The sequence below is a fragment of the Rhamphochromis sp. 'chilingali' genome, assembly GCF_963969265.1.
Source record: "Rhamphochromis sp. 'chilingali' genome assembly, chromosome: 2".
Lineage (NCBI taxonomy): Eukaryota > Metazoa > Chordata > Actinopteri > Cichliformes > Cichlidae > Rhamphochromis > Rhamphochromis sp. 'chilingali'.
Window position 1 is genome coordinate 47,484,621 of NC_137930.1, and position 21,080 is coordinate 47,505,700.

The 21,080-nt window shown below is 39.9% G+C and overlaps 1 protein-coding gene across 1 annotated transcript in view; it reads right to left on the reverse strand.

The window, feature by feature from the left end:
* Positions 1-21,080, reverse strand: part of pik3c2a (phosphatidylinositol-4-phosphate 3-kinase, catalytic subunit type 2 alpha) — a 40,133-nt gene continuing 19,053 nt past the window's right edge. Inside the window, exons 5-33 of the mRNA XM_080875423.1 lie at positions 16,787-16,907; positions 15,566-15,677; positions 15,343-15,422; positions 14,357-14,420; positions 13,788-13,934; positions 13,649-13,682; positions 13,171-13,411; positions 11,184-11,306; positions 10,903-11,070; positions 10,489-10,606; positions 9,766-9,908; positions 8,124-8,315; positions 7,903-7,996; positions 7,646-7,740; positions 7,329-7,509; positions 7,119-7,223; positions 5,835-5,927; positions 5,107-5,236; positions 4,722-4,858; positions 4,380-4,549; positions 3,479-3,635; positions 2,750-2,859; positions 2,063-2,270; positions 1,837-1,961; positions 1,443-1,560; positions 1,274-1,355; positions 898-1,004; positions 655-780; positions 1-451 (exon numbers count right to left, since the gene is read on the reverse strand). Coding sequence (XP_080731549.1) covers positions 269-451; positions 655-780; positions 898-1,004; positions 1,274-1,355; positions 1,443-1,560; positions 1,837-1,961; positions 2,063-2,270; positions 2,750-2,859; positions 3,479-3,635; positions 4,380-4,549; positions 4,722-4,858; positions 5,107-5,236; positions 5,835-5,927; positions 7,119-7,223; positions 7,329-7,509; positions 7,646-7,740; positions 7,903-7,996; positions 8,124-8,315; positions 9,766-9,908; positions 10,489-10,606; positions 10,903-11,070; positions 11,184-11,306; positions 13,171-13,411; positions 13,649-13,682; positions 13,788-13,934; positions 14,357-14,420; positions 15,343-15,422; positions 15,566-15,677; positions 16,787-16,907 — 3,764 coding nt within the window. The 3' untranslated portion in view covers positions 1-268. The remainder of the gene's footprint in view (positions 452-654; positions 781-897; positions 1,005-1,273; positions 1,356-1,442; positions 1,561-1,836; positions 1,962-2,062; positions 2,271-2,749; positions 2,860-3,478; positions 3,636-4,379; positions 4,550-4,721; positions 4,859-5,106; positions 5,237-5,834; positions 5,928-7,118; positions 7,224-7,328; positions 7,510-7,645; positions 7,741-7,902; positions 7,997-8,123; positions 8,316-9,765; positions 9,909-10,488; positions 10,607-10,902; positions 11,071-11,183; positions 11,307-13,170; positions 13,412-13,648; positions 13,683-13,787; positions 13,935-14,356; positions 14,421-15,342; positions 15,423-15,565; positions 15,678-16,786; positions 16,908-21,080) is intronic.

Below are 21,080 nucleotides of genomic sequence, written 5' to 3' on the forward strand. Positions count from 1 at the left end.
AATAGTTAATTTGGTTTAATAGATTTGAAAGTAAAATATTGCAGATTATTACTGAACGATCTGAATGGTAGGAAATTCATCCATAAAAGAAAAGAAGGAAAAGAAAGAGCAGTGCTGAAGTGAACTGAAAGCTGAGGTGACCACCATTTTCAAGTAAGCATCTGCTGCATTTCCCATATGATTTGAATGCAGCGCTGTTTTTTGTTTGTTTTTTGCTTGAAGAGGCAGAGTCAGAACTGTTGCTTCGGCAGAGGGAGGTGGGCAGGGGTTAGAAGTATGGAACGGCCGTTAGTTTGTACCACTTGACCGTCTCGTTGCTGAGGTCAAAGTCTTTGAGCCTGAGCGTAATGCCACCCAGGAAGTAGTTCTCACGCAGCGACTCAGCACTGAGCACGCTCAGCTGCAGCTCCCGAAGGCCCAGAGTTTCTTTGCTGTAGCCGCTGTACACCAGCTGTGGAAGAAGAGAATGGAAAAGTTAGCAAAGTGAGTGTCTTTAGGCAGCTGACCATGAAGTTCTTGGATTTCAGTACCTCAGTAGAACATCTTCATATCAAAAATAAATCTGTAAATATCAAAATAGTCTAACATTTTTACGATCATGGTTCTTAACAATGCCATACTAGATAATAAATATAGCTTATAGTATTTCCTAACCATCTCATTGAAGGTAGGATTCCTGGTTTTCCTTGAGATCTTTGTCTTGCGTTTGGAAGTCTTGTGTGGATCTGGAAGCAGGTAAGTCTTCACATACGGGTTGGGATCTGTTCCATCTTCAGAAACCTGACAGGAAAGAGACGGGTTAATTGTATGACAACAGAGAGAAATAGAAAAAGAATGAAATGACATGAACAGATCAAAACAGTATTTTAAAATATATATTTAATTCTTGAAGCCTACCAGGTCTCTGATGTGCATGACCATGATGAATAGAGTACTATTCCTGTAGGAGATTGACAGCTTCACTTCTCCTTCCACCCGACCAGAAGTGGGACTCAGTGGAGGCTCTGCAACAGTCACACGCCACACATAACTCTCATGAATCTGGATGCATGCAAATGCATTTTAAAATGCATATGCATTTTAAATTTTTATTCAATGAACCATTAAATATTTTTGCCTACAAACTCAGAGTGACTTGACAAACTGGTAAATTACTTGTCGATATTTATAAACAGTACATGGCTTAATGATAGCACAGTAATGAAAGCAAAAGCACAAACAGTGTCAAGAAAATGACAAACAGTAAATGGAAATGAAAAGTGATGGTATTTACCAGGTGCTTTGGCCATGGCATCCACACCTTCTGTCTTGTCATCCCGCGCAATTGGATGAAAGAATGTGTAGATCAGGTCACACTAGAAGAAGACCAGAAAGACTGAAAATCTATTCCTGATTACTATCATTCCAGTATACGGAGTGTGTTTGTTTGTGTGTGTGCATACCTGGGTAACCTCTGTGGAGCTTCTCATCAGGTTGTGGACATAGTTATTGAGCTCCAGCTTCCTCTTGGCTGCTACTTCTTTAATTTGGCTTCGGCCAAGCACCATTTTGCTGGGGAAACTAGAGAAAAAGAGAAGCAAGGTATGATTAGCCGATCTACTTTACAGAATCTGATGTAACACTTAGACCGGCAGTCACAACACTGATTACAAAAACAAAACAAAACACCAATTCATTATTAGGCTTACAGCAGGATGGCATTTTGGGAGTGTTAGCGAAGATTGCATCATCTCCAAAACATGATAATTAACTGGCCAGTTCACTATCTTACAGGTTTTAATTAGATTGATGACATTGTTGGATGATAAGGGAGTAAGCGGGTGGTGACAAAACTACCTTGGCAGCTTCCAGAGAGGGAAGAGGATAGTCAGTTTATTGTGGAGCTCTTGAAACTCGTCAAAAGTGCGGAAGACAAACTGTGGCTCATTCTGACCTTCCCTCAGGAGTCTCACCACATAGATCTGCACAGAGCGGAGAAACAGCCAGTTTACAGTTTGGGCAAAATCCAGTATGAGACGAAAAAGGAAAATCGAAAACAAAATGAGACTTCACTGGTGCTCACATAGTGCTTGTCTGGGTTATATCTCTTCTGAAAGGAGAAGATGGAGGCGTGGACGATGCGTCCCTCTTGTTTCAGAGTATATGTCTTCGGGGAGAAAGAGAGGATTGGCTCGTCATTGGCCGGCAGACCAGAGAATCGTAGCTGGGCAAGGTTGTGGATGAAGAAGTTGAACTTGGTGGCCACACTTCCTAGACTGGACTCTATGAGCCTGGGACAGTTAGAAAATAAGGGGAGGAAATCTGCATTAGATCAGGTGAAAATGAAACTAAATATTTAACATGCCAAAGACACAATTTTTAATTATGCTCCCTTGACCTTTGGCTATGTGAAGAAATAAACATTCAAAGCACATTTCCAGTTTCAATCCAGTCTGACTGGTCTTTCAAAAAACAAGCATGCCTTGTTCTGGTTGTACTTTTGTTGTGTTGTTGCATAGCGAGATAGCAGCTATTCCTGTTTTGCTCCTAATCATGTACTGCCACCTGGTGGACTTTTAGTATCTGACATCATAAACTGTACACTAAAGTATATCTTGCTACAAAACCTGCCACGTAGAGTGGAATGAATCAGAGAAAAGTATTAAAGTTGAACAAAAATGTGCTAAAAACCCCCCCCAAACAATAAACATGTCAAAATGTTTTTAGTTTTGTTTTTTGGACTGGAGGAGAAAGATGTTAATACATTTACCTGGTAAAGAAGATGGTGGCTTCAGCATCTGTGTTGTGTGGCTGCAGTGCATCAAACACATACTTTAAATCTTGAGAGCCGGTCAGCTCTGGGAGACCTGATGACATCATCTACAACAGACAGAGAAACACATGCCTGATATTTGAGGTGAATACCACTTGGTGACTTTTTTTGAGTTATCTGAAGTAGTTTTCTGCATGTTGGCCCACTTATTACTCAGAACTTTCTAACTCTGCTGTGTGTTCAGTTTGGAATATGTGCTTACTGGTGCTGCTTAATTGCACCGACAGGTGTGTCTACTATTTTGTTTGTCCAATGTATAATCAGCGAGGTCAGGCAAAGAATCAGTATAATTCAGTTCAGTTCAGTGACACCAAGACTGTCTCCGTTAGAAATGCAATAAACAGAAGTCTTTTCACTTAAGCAGAGCCTCTAAGTTTATTGCACACAAATTTCTAGGACAGAGAGGCGTTGATTTATTATGAATGCTCTTGGTTTGCATATCTTGTTATTTTGGCTCTTGCAGGTGTAAAAGAAAACAAGGTGACAAAAAGGAGGCCAATACCAGTAATAGGGACAGATGAAGATGTTAAATGGCACAGTCAGCAGTACAAAAGTACAAGAACAAAACTCGTTTTACCATCAATGTGTGTATGAACAGCTAGAGTGCTATGTACTATGCACATGTGTGTATGTACTCGGGCTTGTTTGTTTTGTTTTCTCTCTCACCAGTGACAACAAGTTAAGGAAAAGCCCGGAGTTCTTGCGGATGAGGTTGTAGGCTTGGCAACACAGGTCCACAAACAGCTGGAAGCGGCTGGTGGGCCGCTCGCCTCCGTTAATGACGTACGCCATGTCAGAGGTCAGAACAAACGGAGCTCGGTCTCTGATGGGAAAAAAGGGTGGAGACAAGATTTGACATCAGCTTCTCATAAAAGAGCAAAAAGTTTTTCATCACTTGTTTAAACCTCTGGGAAAACATGGCCTAAATTGACATCCTCCCTCACGTAAAACACTAAAAAAGGAGTATGTATGAATTAATACATAAATAAATAAATGAATGTATAAACATTTCAGCAAGAAAATGTTCCAAGGCCAAAAATAGAAGAGTGTAGTTGTAACAGAGCCAACCTGGACACTGTGTGAAAATCTCAGTTAAGAATCAGGTCATGACTGAAAACACACATTAATCTTACTGTGCTCAAAGTCATTATCCTCTGCTCCTGAAATACAGTCACCCACAAAGGAATTGTGGGGCCTTTGAGCACAGGGATGTACTCTAATATCTTACTATGCACAAAGTCTTCGGTGGGGTAGGTATATAATTTTTCGGGATTTGTTTGTTTTTTCACCTCATTTTGGGTGCTTGACATACCTTTCATCCATAAAAGTGAAGATCACACTTTTTAAATTGTTTGTGACAACTTAACACATTAGTTCTAAAGGCACTCAAAACAAACAACAACCAAAAAACACCTGTGTGCTGTGGGAGTCCCCTGGGAACTACGAGGGTTGTAAATCAATCATATCACTACGGCACACCTTCAAAACTTGATAGCGCGACAAAGCATCCTTTATCTATAGCAATTTCACACTTGCATCCATGATACATGTGAGATTTGATCATCACCTCTTGAAGCTGCCAAACATCTGGGCATGGCCCAGGAATTTGCCAAAGTCGATGTGAAACATGTGACCAGTGGAGCGCAGCATGATATTATCATTATGACGATCACAGATGCCAAGCACGTAGGTTGCAACACAGCATCCAGCACAAGAGTAGATGAAGTTCTCCGAAGCCTAAAGGAGAGGAGAAAAGGGTATTTTAAGCATGGCTAAATAAAGCGAGTACTGCAATGAAATTAAAAAAAAAGAAAAAAGGTTGCATGTTTGGATTAAGGATTCACATTTATAAGGGTCAAAGGTCAAACAGACTAACAAGTGCTTTAAATTTCATGAGAATATGTATCACCTTCTCATACTCATCCTCAGCGGGGTTGTACTTGCGAAGCCATTCTGCCAGTGGTTTGTCCTTAAAAGATCCTGTCACGCCGTACTCCACCTGGATCTTTCTGAGGGTGTCAGAAGAAGGCACCAACTCTACCATACCTACACAACAGCAAATCTTTTATTAACACTACACTGGCTATATAGTATATTTAACTGTAAATGTGGTAATTGGTTTACTCAACAAATTAGCTACATGGCAGGAATGCTTTCTAATAATGCTAGGAGCAATTTCAGATTAAACAGACAAAAAGGTGTAGGAGTATTTTTAGTACACATGTGTGCTTGGTTTGTAAATGGATATTTAAAGCCGACTGACGGGAGTGTGTCTTTATGTGCTTGTCTGTTACCTTTGTCCTTGCCAGTGGAGATGCATTTGAAATTTACAATGCGGAGGTCTAGACCCTCCTGCAGCCAGATTCGGTCCATGATGCGAATCATCTGCAGAGCCAGCATGTCCTGCCTCAGGTCTTCTCCGACCTGATGCATGCAGGTAGATCAAGAGAGAGCTAGTTTATACACACATAGGGAATCTTTTCTACTCTGTGCAATAAGTCTTTACAAAATTTGTCAATCAGAGAATCCTTAGCACTCCATTTTTTAGTTCAGTATAGTATTTATTTAAATACCTTGCACTGTTTCTTACAGTAAGCACACTATACACAAGAGTAATTACATATTATTTTTACCCATTTTTATTTTATTGAGGCACTTTAATTATCAAATCATTTGTTTTGTTATTCTTTTTCTGTTGAGATATTTAATTTTTTAAAAATACATTATTTTGTTTTTTTATTAAGCCACTTCATTTTGCATTTGTTGTTTGAGTAAACTGTATCTATCAATTACTGGCTGGTTTAAACTTCAGCCACCAGGGGGTGCAGTGTTCATATCAAGACTATGTAAACAGTTACAACATGTTTGTGTGCTACTGTGGGCTCCACTCATAAAACATGGAAACATGCATGAAAGACACACTCGAACCTGTTCTCAGGCGTTGTTTGACTTGCTGATCAGTGTACTCATTTTCAGCATTTTACATTGGGCGTGTGTGATTGTGTGTCTGCGCATACACTACCTTGAACATAACATTGATCTCTTCTCCCAAGGGGTCGGCGTTGACCAATGCCAGTTTGAGGGGAACAGCGTTAGAGTTGAAGAAGGAACAGGCCTACACACAAACAGCAATATCCTCTGCATTACATCACACTGTTATGTTGTCTTCCGAGACACATCCCAAAGTGATTTAGTGATTAGTGATTTCTCTACGGTTTTGATTTATTCGAGGATGTTTTTAAACCTGCATGTTACTCGGAAAAGACAGCCTGTGAACATTTAGCATTTTCTGAAATGTTATCATCCAGTAACTTCAGCAGGATAAACAAAGTAATGACTTTGAATAATGTAAAGACACTTATATATTAATTTTTTTTAAATTGTGAAAAATCATGCCTGCATAAATCATACAAGCTATATAAAAGGTACAGCAAGGTTTTGATTAAGGCTCACAGGATGGGGGCTCACACTGGCAGCTGTCATTTTTGTCGTGGTTTGTAGTTGATACCATAAGAGAAAGTAGCTGTAGCATTTCTTAATACAAGCTACATTTACCAGTGCTAGAAAGCTTTATTGTGCAGTGGTTGGTGGAAGAGAGTGGCTACAATTAGTCCGGTTCAGGACTTCTTCATCAAATCATAATGTGCACAGTAGTACATTTTGTCCTTTTTGCATTCAAGAGGACAGAAAATGTTAACAAAGACCAAACTTTGAGAGCCATGGATGTAAATCTTAATATAAATTTATATTTAATTGCAAATTAACTTATAGCTGGCAAAGCTGAAAGCTAAAATGTGCAGATGGAGGCAGGCAGCATGAGTCACCAAATGTAATCCTTTGTGTCTCATCTCTCACAATTCCCATTGTGCCAAGCAGTGATCCTCCTCTTACTTAGAAGAGTACAGCATTTACAGAAGTATAAATACATCATTTAGGGGATCTCATTAACCATGATAACCATCTCTGTAATATTTTGGAACATTTGTTCACATGCTTTATATTTTGTTCAAGTTGTAACTTAAGAAGCTCATTTCTTCAATTGTTTGAACTGAAACATTTACAGCAGCAAAATTCAGTTGAGGTTTTCTTCTATTCCTGCTCTGTGGTTGGTTCCATTAAACGATTATTTTATTTATTCTCTACACTTGATAATTTTGTCATCAGATATAGTCAGTATAGTGTAAAAGGTCTGCTGAGCTGGATACAATTTTAAACAACGCATAGTTAATGCATAGAGCGCAATCCTTTTTCTTCAGGTACAGCTAATGGTTTCAGATAATTGTTTAACTGTGTTTGTGTGTGTTACCTTAATGTTTAGCTCCTTTGCCACCAGACTGGGGCTGAGGGGCAGTCGGCAGCTGTTCCTCTGAAAGAAGTTCTGAATGTTTTCAAGGCCCTCCTGGAGTGCAACCTAACAAACGCAAACATGCAGATAGGTAAATACACATACACGTTTAGAAAGGACATTCTACATGGCCTTTAACACATGCACGAACACACATGTGCACATGCTAACCTGTCGTGTAGATCCACCAGCCTGTCGGACCCTCTCAGCAACGGCTCCCAGCAGCGTGACCAAGTGAGTCTGCTTCTCCAGCTCTGCCCTCAGCCTGGCTCCGCACAGACACAGCAGGACACCCAGCACCCGCTCATAGCGCTGTCCCCAGGTGGAATCTTGCACAGCATCCTTTAGCAGCCTGCAACCATTGTAGATATGGTGATGACCACTTTTTAAAATACATTTTCTTCACATCTATCACATGATTTCTCATATACATGTTCTTAAAGTCTTTAGGATTGTAATTTTTATTTATTTTTTGGCTGTACACTTACCAATAGAGGTAGTGTGCTATGTTTATGTTGCCTTGTGCTCTGGACAGCAAGAACATGACGAGGGCGTTTTTTAGGTGACACTCAAACTTTATTGCCTGGTGGGCATATGAGGAAACAAAAAACAGACTTTGAATTTTAACTGAAGGAATTGTGAGTGAGCACATGAGAAAAAGAATTTTAATAAAGAGGGAATAAATAGATTTAAAGTGGATGTAAAGCACATATTTTAGTGCAGACCTTTGTACATATAGCTATACCTGTACGAGCTGTGGCAGGTAGTCAGCCAGCTGATCATCGCTGCTCTTCTCAATCCAACTAACAGCCACGCTTCTCACCTCAGTATCTGCAAACCTACACAAACATACATTACAATGAGAGATGGGAGACAACGCACACATTCTATCCTCCTTTATATAAGTAAGGAATTTTTGTATTTGTAAAAATCTGTGTGTGTCTAAGTACTGAGCTCACGCCGTACTTTGAGTCAAGTAGCTCCAGCGCTGTTACGGGGGGCAGGGTGGGCCAGTGGTGCAGCAGGGAGTGAATATGAGCCATGCTGGCCCAGTCCCAGCTGGGCGCACTGGCCAGTACCTTAGGGAGGCTGCTGGGGTGGTCCCTCCGACAGTGGAGCCTATGGTCCCACAGCAGCTGGTGGTCTGCTCGCTTCAGCCTGGGGACAAAGGAGGAGGGGGGGGGGGGGGGGGGGGGGGGATATGTCTAAATGCTGTTTACATAAAATTAAAAGAAAGACTTCAACTCAAAAGTTTTTGAGTTACACACGTGTTTAAAAAGATTTGGTCATGACATCTCAAAACTCAGAAATCTCAAAATTATTAAAGACTCAAAAGTGATATTTAAAACAGACTGGGCCCTTTCAGCAGAATCCTACATAATGCAAAGCGAGCAATAAAATCTCTATAGTTGCAATGCACGTTTAAACAGGAAACTGAACACAAATTGGAAGGACTTCCTCCTTTTATGGTTACATATCTGTCGCATGTTTCACTAAGGTCGACTGCTAGTCCCTGAAAGACAACTAAATCACTTTTTGATGCTCTGCTTTAAACCCAAATCCTGGAGATTACTCCCCCCCTCCCCCCCTGACCCCTCAAATAAAAAACTCCAACTTGTACCTGACCCCGACCTTCCAGTAGTAAATAACAATTAAACTGCCTGCTTCAGGGAGTAAAGGAGTGTTGCACACACAAAAAAGACAGCTCCCGCTAAATAAGCACTGATGTGGCTCCACAAGCCCTGTGTCCACAGAGGCTACAGAAATGAATGGACAGGACAGCAAACAGGCGGTGAGAGCCCAGTGAGAGAGAGCTCTGCGTTAAAGTGCCGGTTGAGTCTCGCGGATGTTGGCAGCGTGGAGAGGAGATTTGGCTGGCAGCAGGCATAAGAGAGCATTTAACTGGGCCCGTAGCAGCTGGATGAACACAGACACGCTGGAGCAGACAACAGAGAGGCATGTACTGGGAACTGTGGCTGGCAAAGTCAGCAGCATCTTTTTAAAATCCCTTCTTAAATCTATTAAGTCTAATGGATTTTAGGTGGCCTGAAAGAAAGCCAAAAAGCTGCCTGCTTAATGGGAGACTTAACTAGAAATACTCTTTCTGTGCATATCTTTTTAAACTCTCATAACCCCAAGCACTGCAAGTCTAGTACAAGCCTAACTGGCATCAAAAGGGCAACGATTAGAATTTGAAAGCGTATACATTAAATTTGATGAGGTGAATTCTATTACAAAGACTGCCTTACACATCCTATTTATAAGCTTTAGAGTCATTTATCCATTTGCATGAAAAGAAAAAAAAAAACAAGGAAAAAATTAATAAAAAGAATATTGGGTTTTGTTGGATTTTGGACATATGAAGACAAAATAATTACAAAAATTGAGAAGTTATTAAATGCAGTAGTTGCTTTGAGCCTCTTGAATAACATCTGTTACGTGCATCAGGCTGAGTAACTCCAAGACTCGCTCTCTAGTGGTTTTAACTGATATCAGTGCTTTTATTTGACACCGCAAAATGCTGATACATTAACTGTTAAATACTTCTGAATTCTGCATTACAATCTTTCCCTTATACTTTAGAAAAACACAGGGAATAATCTCCTACCCAAAATTGGAAGCTCGGCTGCAAATTTTCTCCAGTTTTCGTCGGAGGTCAGGGTCCAGCTCCTCCAGTGTGTGGGGCTCAGGGCTGGGGGCTTCTTTGGGTCCAACATACAAAACATCCACTGGTGAGTTGGGGAAGTTCACCTGAAGGTAACAAAAAAACACCAGAGCAGGGCTCAGTTTATTAATAGGACTAAATTTTTAAGCGGAAAGAAATTTTGAATCAAGGTGTACAGCAACCTCACATATTTCTGCAGAGGAACTTGCACACCAGTATCTACTTGTCTTTTAAAGATATTCTCAACAAGCAAAAGCTGAAGATGTCTGCAATCACCAGGAAAGCTACAAAGTGTCTGTTGATGTTTAGGGGTCCAATACTTTAGGCAGTCATTGCCGGCAACAGATTTTCTACTAAACGTGATGATCCTGTTTGACTTAAAATGTGTCCAGTTGGTTGTAAACAACTACAGATGTACTATATGTTAATCCAACACACTGTTCTTTGTATTTGATGTAAAATGACTTAGTTCAGCATCATGAACAGCAGTGCTAATACCAATCATATGCAATCATGTTTCCAAAGAACATTTGTGATAAAAAAAAAGATAAAATAAATAAGATGTAATGATTTGCACTACAAAGAAAATACATCAAAAATGGAAACTTTAAAAAAAAAAAGAAAAAAGATAGTTGGGAAGAAGTCTGCACTAATGTTGTTGCCAACCTGCAGTACGATTCTTTCTGTTGGTACCCTCTTGCGGCTGCCTGCAGAGCTGGCAGCAGCGGCTGCTCCCTGGGCAGACGTCCACAGACACAACAGTCGGGTGCCCCTAGCAAGCACTCTGCAAAAACAGTCGGCAATAAACAACAAGAGCAAGCAATCCTAAGAAGAATGGCAAGAATATAAAGTTTTATGATCCTTTAATGTTAATTTCTGGCTTGCTAATTTTTTTTATATTTTTTGTTTTAGAGATTCAAAAAAGTAAAAGTTCCTTTACTTTCATCGATTACTTTTAGTGATTAAAATAACATGTAATAATACAGAACGTGTGATAACTAATATGAACATACTAGGTAAAATAAGTGAAAAACATTAAAACATAGGTACAGCCTTTACCGGCTGCTCTTCTTTCCTCACCGTCTGAAATCAAAGAGTGGCATTGAGACCTTGCCCAGCAGCTCTGGGGCTTTCCTTTGCTTGTTTGAGTCTGGGGAGCCACTGGCATTCTGATTCAGCACCCCAAACAGAGCCAGGCTCAGTATGGACTCCAGTGGGAGCACAGCTACTGCTATGGGGAAATTGATCCTTGGACAGACAAAAAGCAGTGTCAGCAGCATGGACAGACAATAATATTACATTATTGTTTGAAAAAACAGAGAAAGAAAGTGAATTGAGTACACTGAAAAGGAAAGACTTACAGTTCATCCCATTTGATGTGGTAGAAGAAGCTCTTATACGTGCCCACTCTCTTGGACTGGACTGGTTTAAACAAGTTCTTGCCATTGTGGGTGAGGGAACACACCAGGAAGTACTTCTCGTAACTGAAACAACCCCAGAAAACGTGTGGTTATTTGTCCACAACTAACTGCATATTCTACTGAACACAGAAAACATTGGGCAAAACACGGAGTTCTATCTAGTAGAACTCTAGTAGTCTGTTGATGGCATGTTGCTAGAATAAAGGTATAAAAAAAAAAGTCATCCAGTATTTAATTTTTCACACAGGTCTGTTTTCAAAAAGTGATTTCCACACGTGCACCAGAGCATGTCTTTTCTACCTAACAGAGAGAATGTAAATTTGAATGGCAATGATTGAAATTGAAGGTGTCGAGTGGATGCCACATGTCCTGTCTCCAACACAATCTAATTGGCGTTTTCAGTAATGACCTTGAGTCTGATGCAGACCATATTCTGTTGTATACTAAATAAATAAAATATACATGTAAATAAAAGAAAACTGATAATGTATTTTCACTACAATCAGCCTGATCTGCTGCTCAGAGCCATCTGTGCTGGCAGCTCTACCACTAGCCGTGGTGTCTCAATATGCTGGCTTCTACTGACACTCCAGATGGAGGACATGCTAGCAACAACAATGCCAAACGCTCAGCTTCAGTAAGGCAGCACTGGTATAACACCACAACACAAACATACTTAGCCACTAATCTGGGACCAGAAATATTGGAATCACTGTGTCCCTCTGCTATAAATATTTTTGGAGGGATCCTCGGAATAACTGTCACTGCAGCAATGTTTGGTGCTGGCTTAAAACAGCTGCTGGAAGAGGCCAAACCAGAGTAAACAGGCCTGTTATTAGACAGTTCCTCTCTTTATAAAAGGCCTAAACGGATGACCAGAAAATTACTATTGAAGGCACACTGCAACAATCCAAAATGATAGATTAAAAACTCTTCCCGTCTTACTGTCAGGGTTACAGCTCCTTTTTTCTTTGATAAGAGCATACAAATTCTTTTCAGATCTTTAGAGATCCTAACGTGGAGGGGGCTTGTCAGAAACGCCCTGATGCTGTTCACCAATGCGTGACAGAGCTGGGAACAGAAAATTCGGTTCAACTGTGTTCCAGACGCACTGAAACTGGACACTGGCATGGAAAAATAAGACACGGGGAGCAACACCAGTGCCATTTGTTTAGTAGAAGAAAACAAGACATTCTGTGACAGTACAGTTTAAGTGACTACTGCTTATTCTGGCACCAATGAAATATGCTCCTCATTCCTAGCTGCTAAACAAATTGTTAACTCTATAACACCACATTTGTTGAATCTTATATTGCTATTTGCTAAAAGAGAATTTATCGCTTCTTTGTTCTTGTAAGCATTGCATGCACCTGCAAAATGAAGCAATTATAACTTCAGATAAGATAAGATAAGATAAGATAACCTTTATTAGTCCCACACGTGGGAAATTTGTTTCAAACTGCTTTCCACCACCTTCTGTCTTTCTTTGATCTTATCTTGCATAAGTAAAACTGGGTGAAGTGTGGGTGGTACTAATAATACCAAGCAAGTGGGTGATTGTTCATCCATTTGTTCTTACCTAAAAGTTTTAATTATCCTACAGGAAAGAATAAAGTTGTTCAAAACAGCAGCCTTGATAAGGTTTGGTAGAAAATAAAATGTTTTGTTGCAACAAACTTTCAACTTCAGGTTTCATGTGGCTTTCAGCTGTATGCACAAATGACCAGCAACTGGATTATAACAAAGAAAATGCAGATGAAAATGAGAGATCTGTACTTTGTAAAGTGTGACCTACTGTATCAGCAAGCAGGAGTTAGTTTGTTACAAACACCCAAAACATGTAGATTTAATAGGTGTCCCGCATAAATATAATCACCCCACCCAGTATGTTTATATTCAGATCTGCATTCATCCACTGACTGCTTACCTGCTGACCCAGTTGGCTGGTATGCCGTGCAAGGCAAACAGTGTGAACTGAAGGTGGTCTGTGGTGCCAGAAGCTTCTTTGCTTCTCTTCACTTCCACAGCGTCTCCATCGGTAACCTGGGGCAATGGAGGGGAGTGGAAGGAGGAGGATGGAGAGGAGAAGGAGCGCAGGTAGAGCTTGGCCAGGTCATAGATGGCCTGTGTTAGCAACGCCATGCTTTCCTCCACAGGACTGGTGAGACCTGTGGATCCATGTTAGGTCAATATGTTATTAACAATGCATCTACAGCTCACTGTTGCAGTGTATTATAGATGGGAGAGCAAACACAGTACATGATTTTAACTTCATTTTCCTTAGACTGCAAATAATTTGCCAAAATTGTAACACTTTTCAACAAAAGCTGTTTCATCGTAAGGGGTGACAAAGAACTTTGAGCTGAGCTGTTTGAGTCTCACTGTATATTATTTATAGAACTTACCATTTGATGACTGGCCAGATGATGTCAATCCCATCTAGAAAGGAAAGCATGTTGGTCTTAGAAAGGCAAATGAAACTAAGCAATGGTATGAATGAGCTAGCGTGTGTGTGTGTGTGTGAAGTATATATGAAGAACGAACCATGGGTGAGCGTGTCCTGGGTAAATTGACAGAGTGTCTTAGTCTTTTGACTGCCTCTGTGATGGCTTGGGTCTCCACCTCATCTAAAGCACAGCACATGTTCTTTACAGTCTGCACCAGCCGATCCACTGTCTTATACTGGGTACTCTAAACAGAGACACAGAGCAGGTTAGTACAGCAACAAACTTCTGCATGCTAAAATTGCATCATTTAGTAAACATTATTTCGTTCTGGAGAAGGTAGCTCAAACACATCTTGAAGCACTCATCAGCAACATGCCAGTTTTAGGGTTGTATTGTCTTCACTCCCCCATTCAGGCTGCATTCAATTAACTCACAACAACAAGCAATGGCTGAAAAACATTTTTGTAGAAAACTGCCTTCCAAGAATGACCTGGTTTACTAACACGCATTTCAACAGACACAAAAATGGGCAGGGAATTTGAAAACAATGTTTGGGGTATTTTACGACATTATTAGTTTTTATTAGACTAAACTTTGAAATTTTTTTTTTTTTTAAACAAACTACCATCCTAATCATTTAACAATATTTTCTCTAATTGCACGTACCTCATTCTGTAGACAGATGTTGACTTGATTGTGATAGCCTTCCAAATAATCAGCCAGACCTTGTCTTCATGAAGATACACAGATATTAGGCGTGATCAAACAGTTCTTGAATCAGAGACATTGAAAAAGACACAAAAAAATCCCCCTCCAAAAACAGATGAACCTCATGTGATTTAAATTTGGCGAATCCCTCCATCAAGACAATCTTCTTGCTGACTTTTGCTTTTAGTGCAGCTGCCATTTCTAGATCGCTCTGTGAACATTCTGCTTGTGTGTCCCTCCACTGTTTTAAAACCATTACCTTTCAACTTAATTTCCATTTTGGGGAACGTGATGAAGTAGTAGGGATACAAGTCTGGTGAGCAAGATGGGACAACTGTGCTTATGTGGCAAAAAAACAAGAAAAAAACAAAACAAAAATCATATTTGTTTTCAATGAGTCATGTTTGACAAGTGCTATAGTTCTTCTCCCTTAGACACCTCAGGAAATTACATAGGCAACATCATCACAGTGCTGCCTTCTTCTCTTTGAATGAAAGCTGCTGAAAAGTGCTCCATTCAGAGCTGGGGACTAAATTTTCAACACCATTTGATGAATGTATATTTGCTCTTGGCATACATTTGAGAACCAGAGTGCAGAATGGCAGAGTGCACAGTAAAAAAGGGGTGAGAAAGAGACTCCCAGGGAGCAGTCTAAAAATAGCAGCAGCAGTGGAAGCCACCCAGAGGAGAAGTAGACTTTGAAAGAAAGCCAAATTAATATCAGGTAGAGTTTATGTTTCTTCTGGGGGTTTTTTAAAGGCAGGCTTCAATTATTTTTTTAATCACATCTAACTTTTCTGGAAAGAGCCAAGAGAGGATTTAAAATAAGTAAAATAACAGTAGGAGTGAAAATACAGGACTAATCATCAACTGAAAATGGAATACTAAGTCTGCTTGTTCTGAAGTTGTTTGTGACATTTCTAACTAATGTAGGATGCTCAGACCTTGTGACATTCTCCTTAAAAGGCCTCTCCACCAGGCCCAGGTGCTTCTCTAAGTTTATGGTAGACTTGTCATCTTCTGCCTAAGTAAAAGAAGGAAAACAGCAACAGTCTACCAACCAAAAGTATATCAGTCAAAACACGATTTTACCATATGAAGACTGCATGTTGTTGGTTTTCAGGAGTGGGTAAGGAGCCCATATGATAGGATGACAGAGTAACTCACAGTGCGTGCCAAGTCCCTTCTCATAGTTGAGTGAGAGAGCAGTTGTAATGTGATCTCATTCTCCCACTTCCTGCAGTTCTGAACGTACTCATGGCTGCCCAGGCTGTGTTTACTGTGGCACGTAGTGACAGATAAAAAGGGTTTAAATCAAAAAAGAAAAGAAAAAACAAACAATTATATGTTAATATTATAGAGCAATTGTTGAAAACATTTTAAAGGAAGGTTTTAACAGAAAGGGGTTAACCCACTGATGGTGTATACATTTCTCTAAAAGACAAAATAATATTTGCTTATATTTGTGCCTATTTTTAGCAAATGGGCCATTCAATGAAAACAAAATCAATCAATGCCAGTGACAGAGTTACAGACCCTCGAAGAATAATTTCATCCCAGAGGTGGGATAAAATTTTGCACTTTTTTTCCCCAGCATTTTTTAACCACGATAATTTCTTAACTACAGAAGATAGACATATTTAATGTTCAGGGCTAAAAAACATTTGTAAGCTCTGTTAAAAACAAAATAAATAAATCAGTATTTTTATACTCGCAGTGTCAGATTCTAAAGGGGAAAAAAAAGATTCCTTTTATATTTAAAGAATCCAAATCTCTGTTTCAATAACAAAACTGTGTCTGTGTGACAAAAACAAGCACTGGTACCTCACATATTTTTATCCATTTTTGATGAAAACTCTGAAAACTGTATTTTTGGTAAACTCTGTAGGATCATATTATCAAGTGGGATATGGTGCTGGTCAAAACAAGTTACCGTTCTCCTTAAAGGTCTTAAAACACATGTTGATACCAGACTCGTATTTTTTTCTAATACAGTAAAAGTTTTCCTTGCTAGCTTACTATAAATTCCAATAATCCAAAGATGTAATCCATAATAAAAATACAAGCACTTAAACAACATATGTTTAAAAGTATAAAGTGATGGTTACATACATAATGATTTTACAGTAAATGGTATCGTAGTTCTGAGTGTAGCCAGTGCAAGATTATTAAGCTTTATTCCAGCAAACGGTCGTGCAACAAACACAGCATTAATTTAGCCAGCAACTGATGACAGATTAAACACGTTGCCAAGATAGGAGACTCACAGACAAAGAGATGAAAGAGAGAAACTGAGAAAGAGAGTAAAAAAATGGATGAGAAAATAAACTTATTAGAAACTCCTGGGAGAAGTGGCTTCTCACATGCCAGTGTATTAGAAATACTCACTTTTGCAGCACCTCCTCCCGGCCACAGACTTTGAGCAAATAGCTGGAGAAGTCTACCTTGTCCAAGTCATCATGGACCCAGCACAGAGTCTGACTGATCAACAGCTCCACTGGAGAACTCACTTAAGGAGAAAAAAAAAAGGTATGAGAATTATCCAGAGACAATAATGAAGAAAAGAGAAGAAGGTAATCATGAAAGAGAGGTAAACGTGGAGCAGAGGCAAAAGATGGAAAGATCAACAGATGGAGAGGAAAAGGTAATTATGGAACAAAGCTGAGCACACGACCTACTGGGTTAGCATTAAAAAATACATTTGGAGCATTCTCAAAACAATTCACCACAGCATACCTGACAAACAAAAAAAAGACTAATTTGAATTAGAAAGATTAAAAGGTAAATAGCCAGTTCCAATGTTGCTTTTTTTGTGAGACTTGACCACAATACGTTTCTGAGGCTGTTAAAAAGCTGTTTTTGCAGGTGTAGGAACTGAACTCTAAATCTTATAGTGATCAAAATTCCTTTCTAACCACAAAACACATCCTCCCAGGTTCTGAACAGTTCGTGTTTCATATTTCAAATCAAACCAGTTCTCGAATCAAAGGCATTACCGCAGAACGCTGTGAAATGATATTAAGGGGGATTCTAGGCATTTGCGTGTCCTACGATACCTGATGTATCAGGCCAAGCGAAGCTTAGGTGGAGAGCGTAACTTGACACACAGCAGATTATTCTGCTGTTTACCTTCTTCAACTGAGTTTTTAAGCACACTGAATATACATAAACACAGGCTGACAGATAAAAAGACAGACACAGACTCTTCACACACAGAAACATCTAGACGTTGGATTAAGCACACATGCTCAGGTTACTTAAAAGAAGTTCATATTGACACACACGGAGCTGGACCACCCCTGCCTAAAGCAATAACACACCACCCTCCACCCTTTGGAGGAATGGTGAGGCTTTTCTTGCTGCTTAAGCAAGCACTGCAATGCCTGTGTGGCAATGGTGGTCATATATGTGCTACAAGAGCATTTTATAACAATGCAATTACACAGACTATGCCTCATTTTGGAAGTATTCTGAACTGGTAATGGAATTCCCAGCGGGCATATTTGAGGGCACCAGTTACAAGAGGAGAACATTCCGAAATCACATGTTAACCATTTCACACATGACTGGGGAATGGTGTTGGTGGAGTCACACTCGAACAAAAATATTAATGGTTGATTTAGTGCACATGCACGCACGCGCACAGAACTGAAAACAAAGTGAGACCAACAAAAGTTACTTTTTGTTACAGTGCATGTCAAATCCCTTTTATGTAGAATCCGAGTAAGAGGGTCAGAAGTCACTCTACACTTGTTAAATCTACAAGGCAAAGATCGGAAAGGTGTGAAGAGAGGAAATAGAGATTTATATTTTTGTAACAAGTCCAATTGTCAGAGAGAATCAAAGAGGGGGAAAAAAAAGAAGAAGAAAAAAAAAAAGAAAAAGAGGCCCACAACAGCAAAGGGAAAACCACAATAAGAAGAAAAGTACCATGCTAAAACATAACAGAAAGTGGAAGAGTTTAAAGTTGATAATTAAAGCATACTGTATTAGTGATTCTATGATACTAAGAATTTCAGGCCATCCATCCGTCCCATGGGGGCAGCAGCCTAAGAAGACCTCCAGACTGCCCATCTCCACAGCCACCTCCTGTAGCTATTATGGGGCGAACACCATGGCATTCTCAAGCCAGCTGAGAAATGTAATGTCACCAGTGTGTCCTGGGTCTAACCCAGGGCCTCATTTCAGTGGGACATGCCTAACACACCTGACCTAGGAGGCATCCTAGGCAGAGGGCCAAACAACCTCAACTGGAGAGCCCTGACAGCTTTCAGAGGAAACCAGTTTCCGTTGCTTGTATCCACGCTCTTATTCTTTCAGTCACTATCCACGGGCCGTGGCCAAAAGTGAGGGTGGGAATGCAGATTGAAGAGTACATCTATAGCATCAATTCACCACAGCAGACCGGTACATCGCACTCATTACTGCAGATGCTGCACCAATCGATCTGTAAATCTCTTGCTCCTTCTTCCCTTCCTCTTGAACAAGACCCTGAGATACTTAAACTACACTTGGCAACTTATTCCCAACTCCAAGTGGGTACTCCACCCTTTTCCGGTTGAGTACTATGGGCTTAGACTTCTAGGTGCCAATTCCCATTCCAGCCACAGCCAGTTTGATTTCTGCATTTTAGTTTAGTTAGACGTTACCTATTAAAAGTTCTTTCTGACAGAGGTTTTTTTTTGTAGGTGAAAGATTTAAGAAACATGGTGTTGTCGCCTCTCCAACACCCTCCCAGCAGCAGACGACAACCCGGGTCTTAGAATTTCACTTCTGTCATTCTCTACACATTTACTTCTCACTTCAAGCAATTCTCATTCTCTTACGCGAAGTCTGTACCTTTGGCACAGAGTTTCTTCATAAATATCATTCTTTGGTTTCTCTCCTTTATAAATCATCTCTTTACTCCCTTTAGCTTGTCACATTTTTTGCTCCATCCTCTTTTGTAATTCTTAAATGTATTGCTTCCTCCCCTTCTCACTCTCTTCCATCTTCCCTCTTCAGCCACAGTATGTAAGGAATCCCTGAGAAGGCAGCAGCAGTTCACAGCCAAACTTTACAACAATCAGTTATTTCTCTGTCGGCCTGTTCTCTACAATATGAGCACAGTCAAAGATTTCAGAAGGGCACAAACATTGTTTTTAATAAAATACACTTTCATTTATAATAAGAAAATCAGCTGCAAGTGGATGCACCACTAACAAAGTCACAAAATTTTGAGGCTTCCACAACAGATAAAAGATGAGCTACTGGGTGATAAATAAGAGAAGATGAAGATCAAATAGAATGTGTGAAGAAAAGAAAAAACTGAAAAAGATGGAGACAAGAAGGTGCAGAGTAGATGGGAAAAATTTCTCATGTGGCATTTTTAATTTGTAGTTTCTGAAAAAAGGACAAGACCAAAAAGTGGGTGAATGAAGAGCAACACTGAGAAAGGTTTAGGGTTAGCTTTGAGTTGAACTAATGAAAAAGACATCACTCATGGACAAAAGAACCCTATTTAGAAAGTGACTGGGAAGACAATGTAAACTATGATAAGAAGCAGGAACCTACAAAAAGCAAAAAAGTATTAAATACATTTCTCATAGGTTTTTTGATTTTGAACTGGGCTTTTCAGAGTGGTGCCTATGTCATAAGTAATATATATGTACACACTAAGGCCTGAGAACTTGTCTATGTCTAAGAAAATATGTTTGGTGTTAAAACGAAACAAGCATCATGGTTTTTTTTCGGGTATGGACACAGACAGTAAGATGCAAAATAATCTAGATATACACTCACACACAGACACACTGATCCTCAAAGACCCAGACAGTGGTGAATTTGGTCACACAGTTGGAATAACATGTCCAACAAAAGAGCGCAGTGGACTGCCTGACAGCCTCCAGTGTGTTTGGCTTCAGATCCTTAAAGACATGTCAGTCAGAGCGGTTGTAGATTTGTATGTGAATAAGGAGGGGTTAGCCAATTACAGCTCCCCAAATAAACAGGGAACTAAACCAAAATCCTTAATAGGACCTTGAGGAGGGAAAAAAAACACAACAAAAACTAACTCCACTTCCTTTTGCCCAACATGGCTACTGAATGGTGAGGGCACAAACCTTTATCTGTGTGGAAAAGGAACATAATATAATTCCCACGACAGAAAAAAAATGAAAAGAAAAATGTGTGTGCGAAGAGTTTGGCAACTGTGAATGTTGTTTCCTCCTTCAGAGCTCTCTTATCTGAAATTGGAGCTGCTCGCTCTTAAAGGCAAAGAGGCACAAGTTTCCTTTTTAGCCAATTCACGTGGTGTCCCATCCGTACAGGAATTTGGCATTTTGCACCAGGAAGCACTGTTTTGAAAGTCGCTAAGAATGGATCAAGCAATTGTCTGAAGAGTCTGAACCACAGGTTTGAATCATCACCAGTTTTTCAGCTTTCTGACTAACAAAGACATTGCCTATGGACCCCCTGCAGTAAGGAGATGTGCGAGTGTATAAATTGGATTTATGACAGTAGTTTTTTTGTTTTTGTTCTTTTGCACCAACAGCAAACTCTTTGGGCTTCTTAACAGGTTATTATGCAACAATTTTAGAACAGTTTGAGATCAAATAGGGGTGCATCCAACAAATAAGCTAAAACAAACTTGACACCTCTTTGGTTCCTTCATAGTGGCATTTGTATCACGTGACGTATCAAG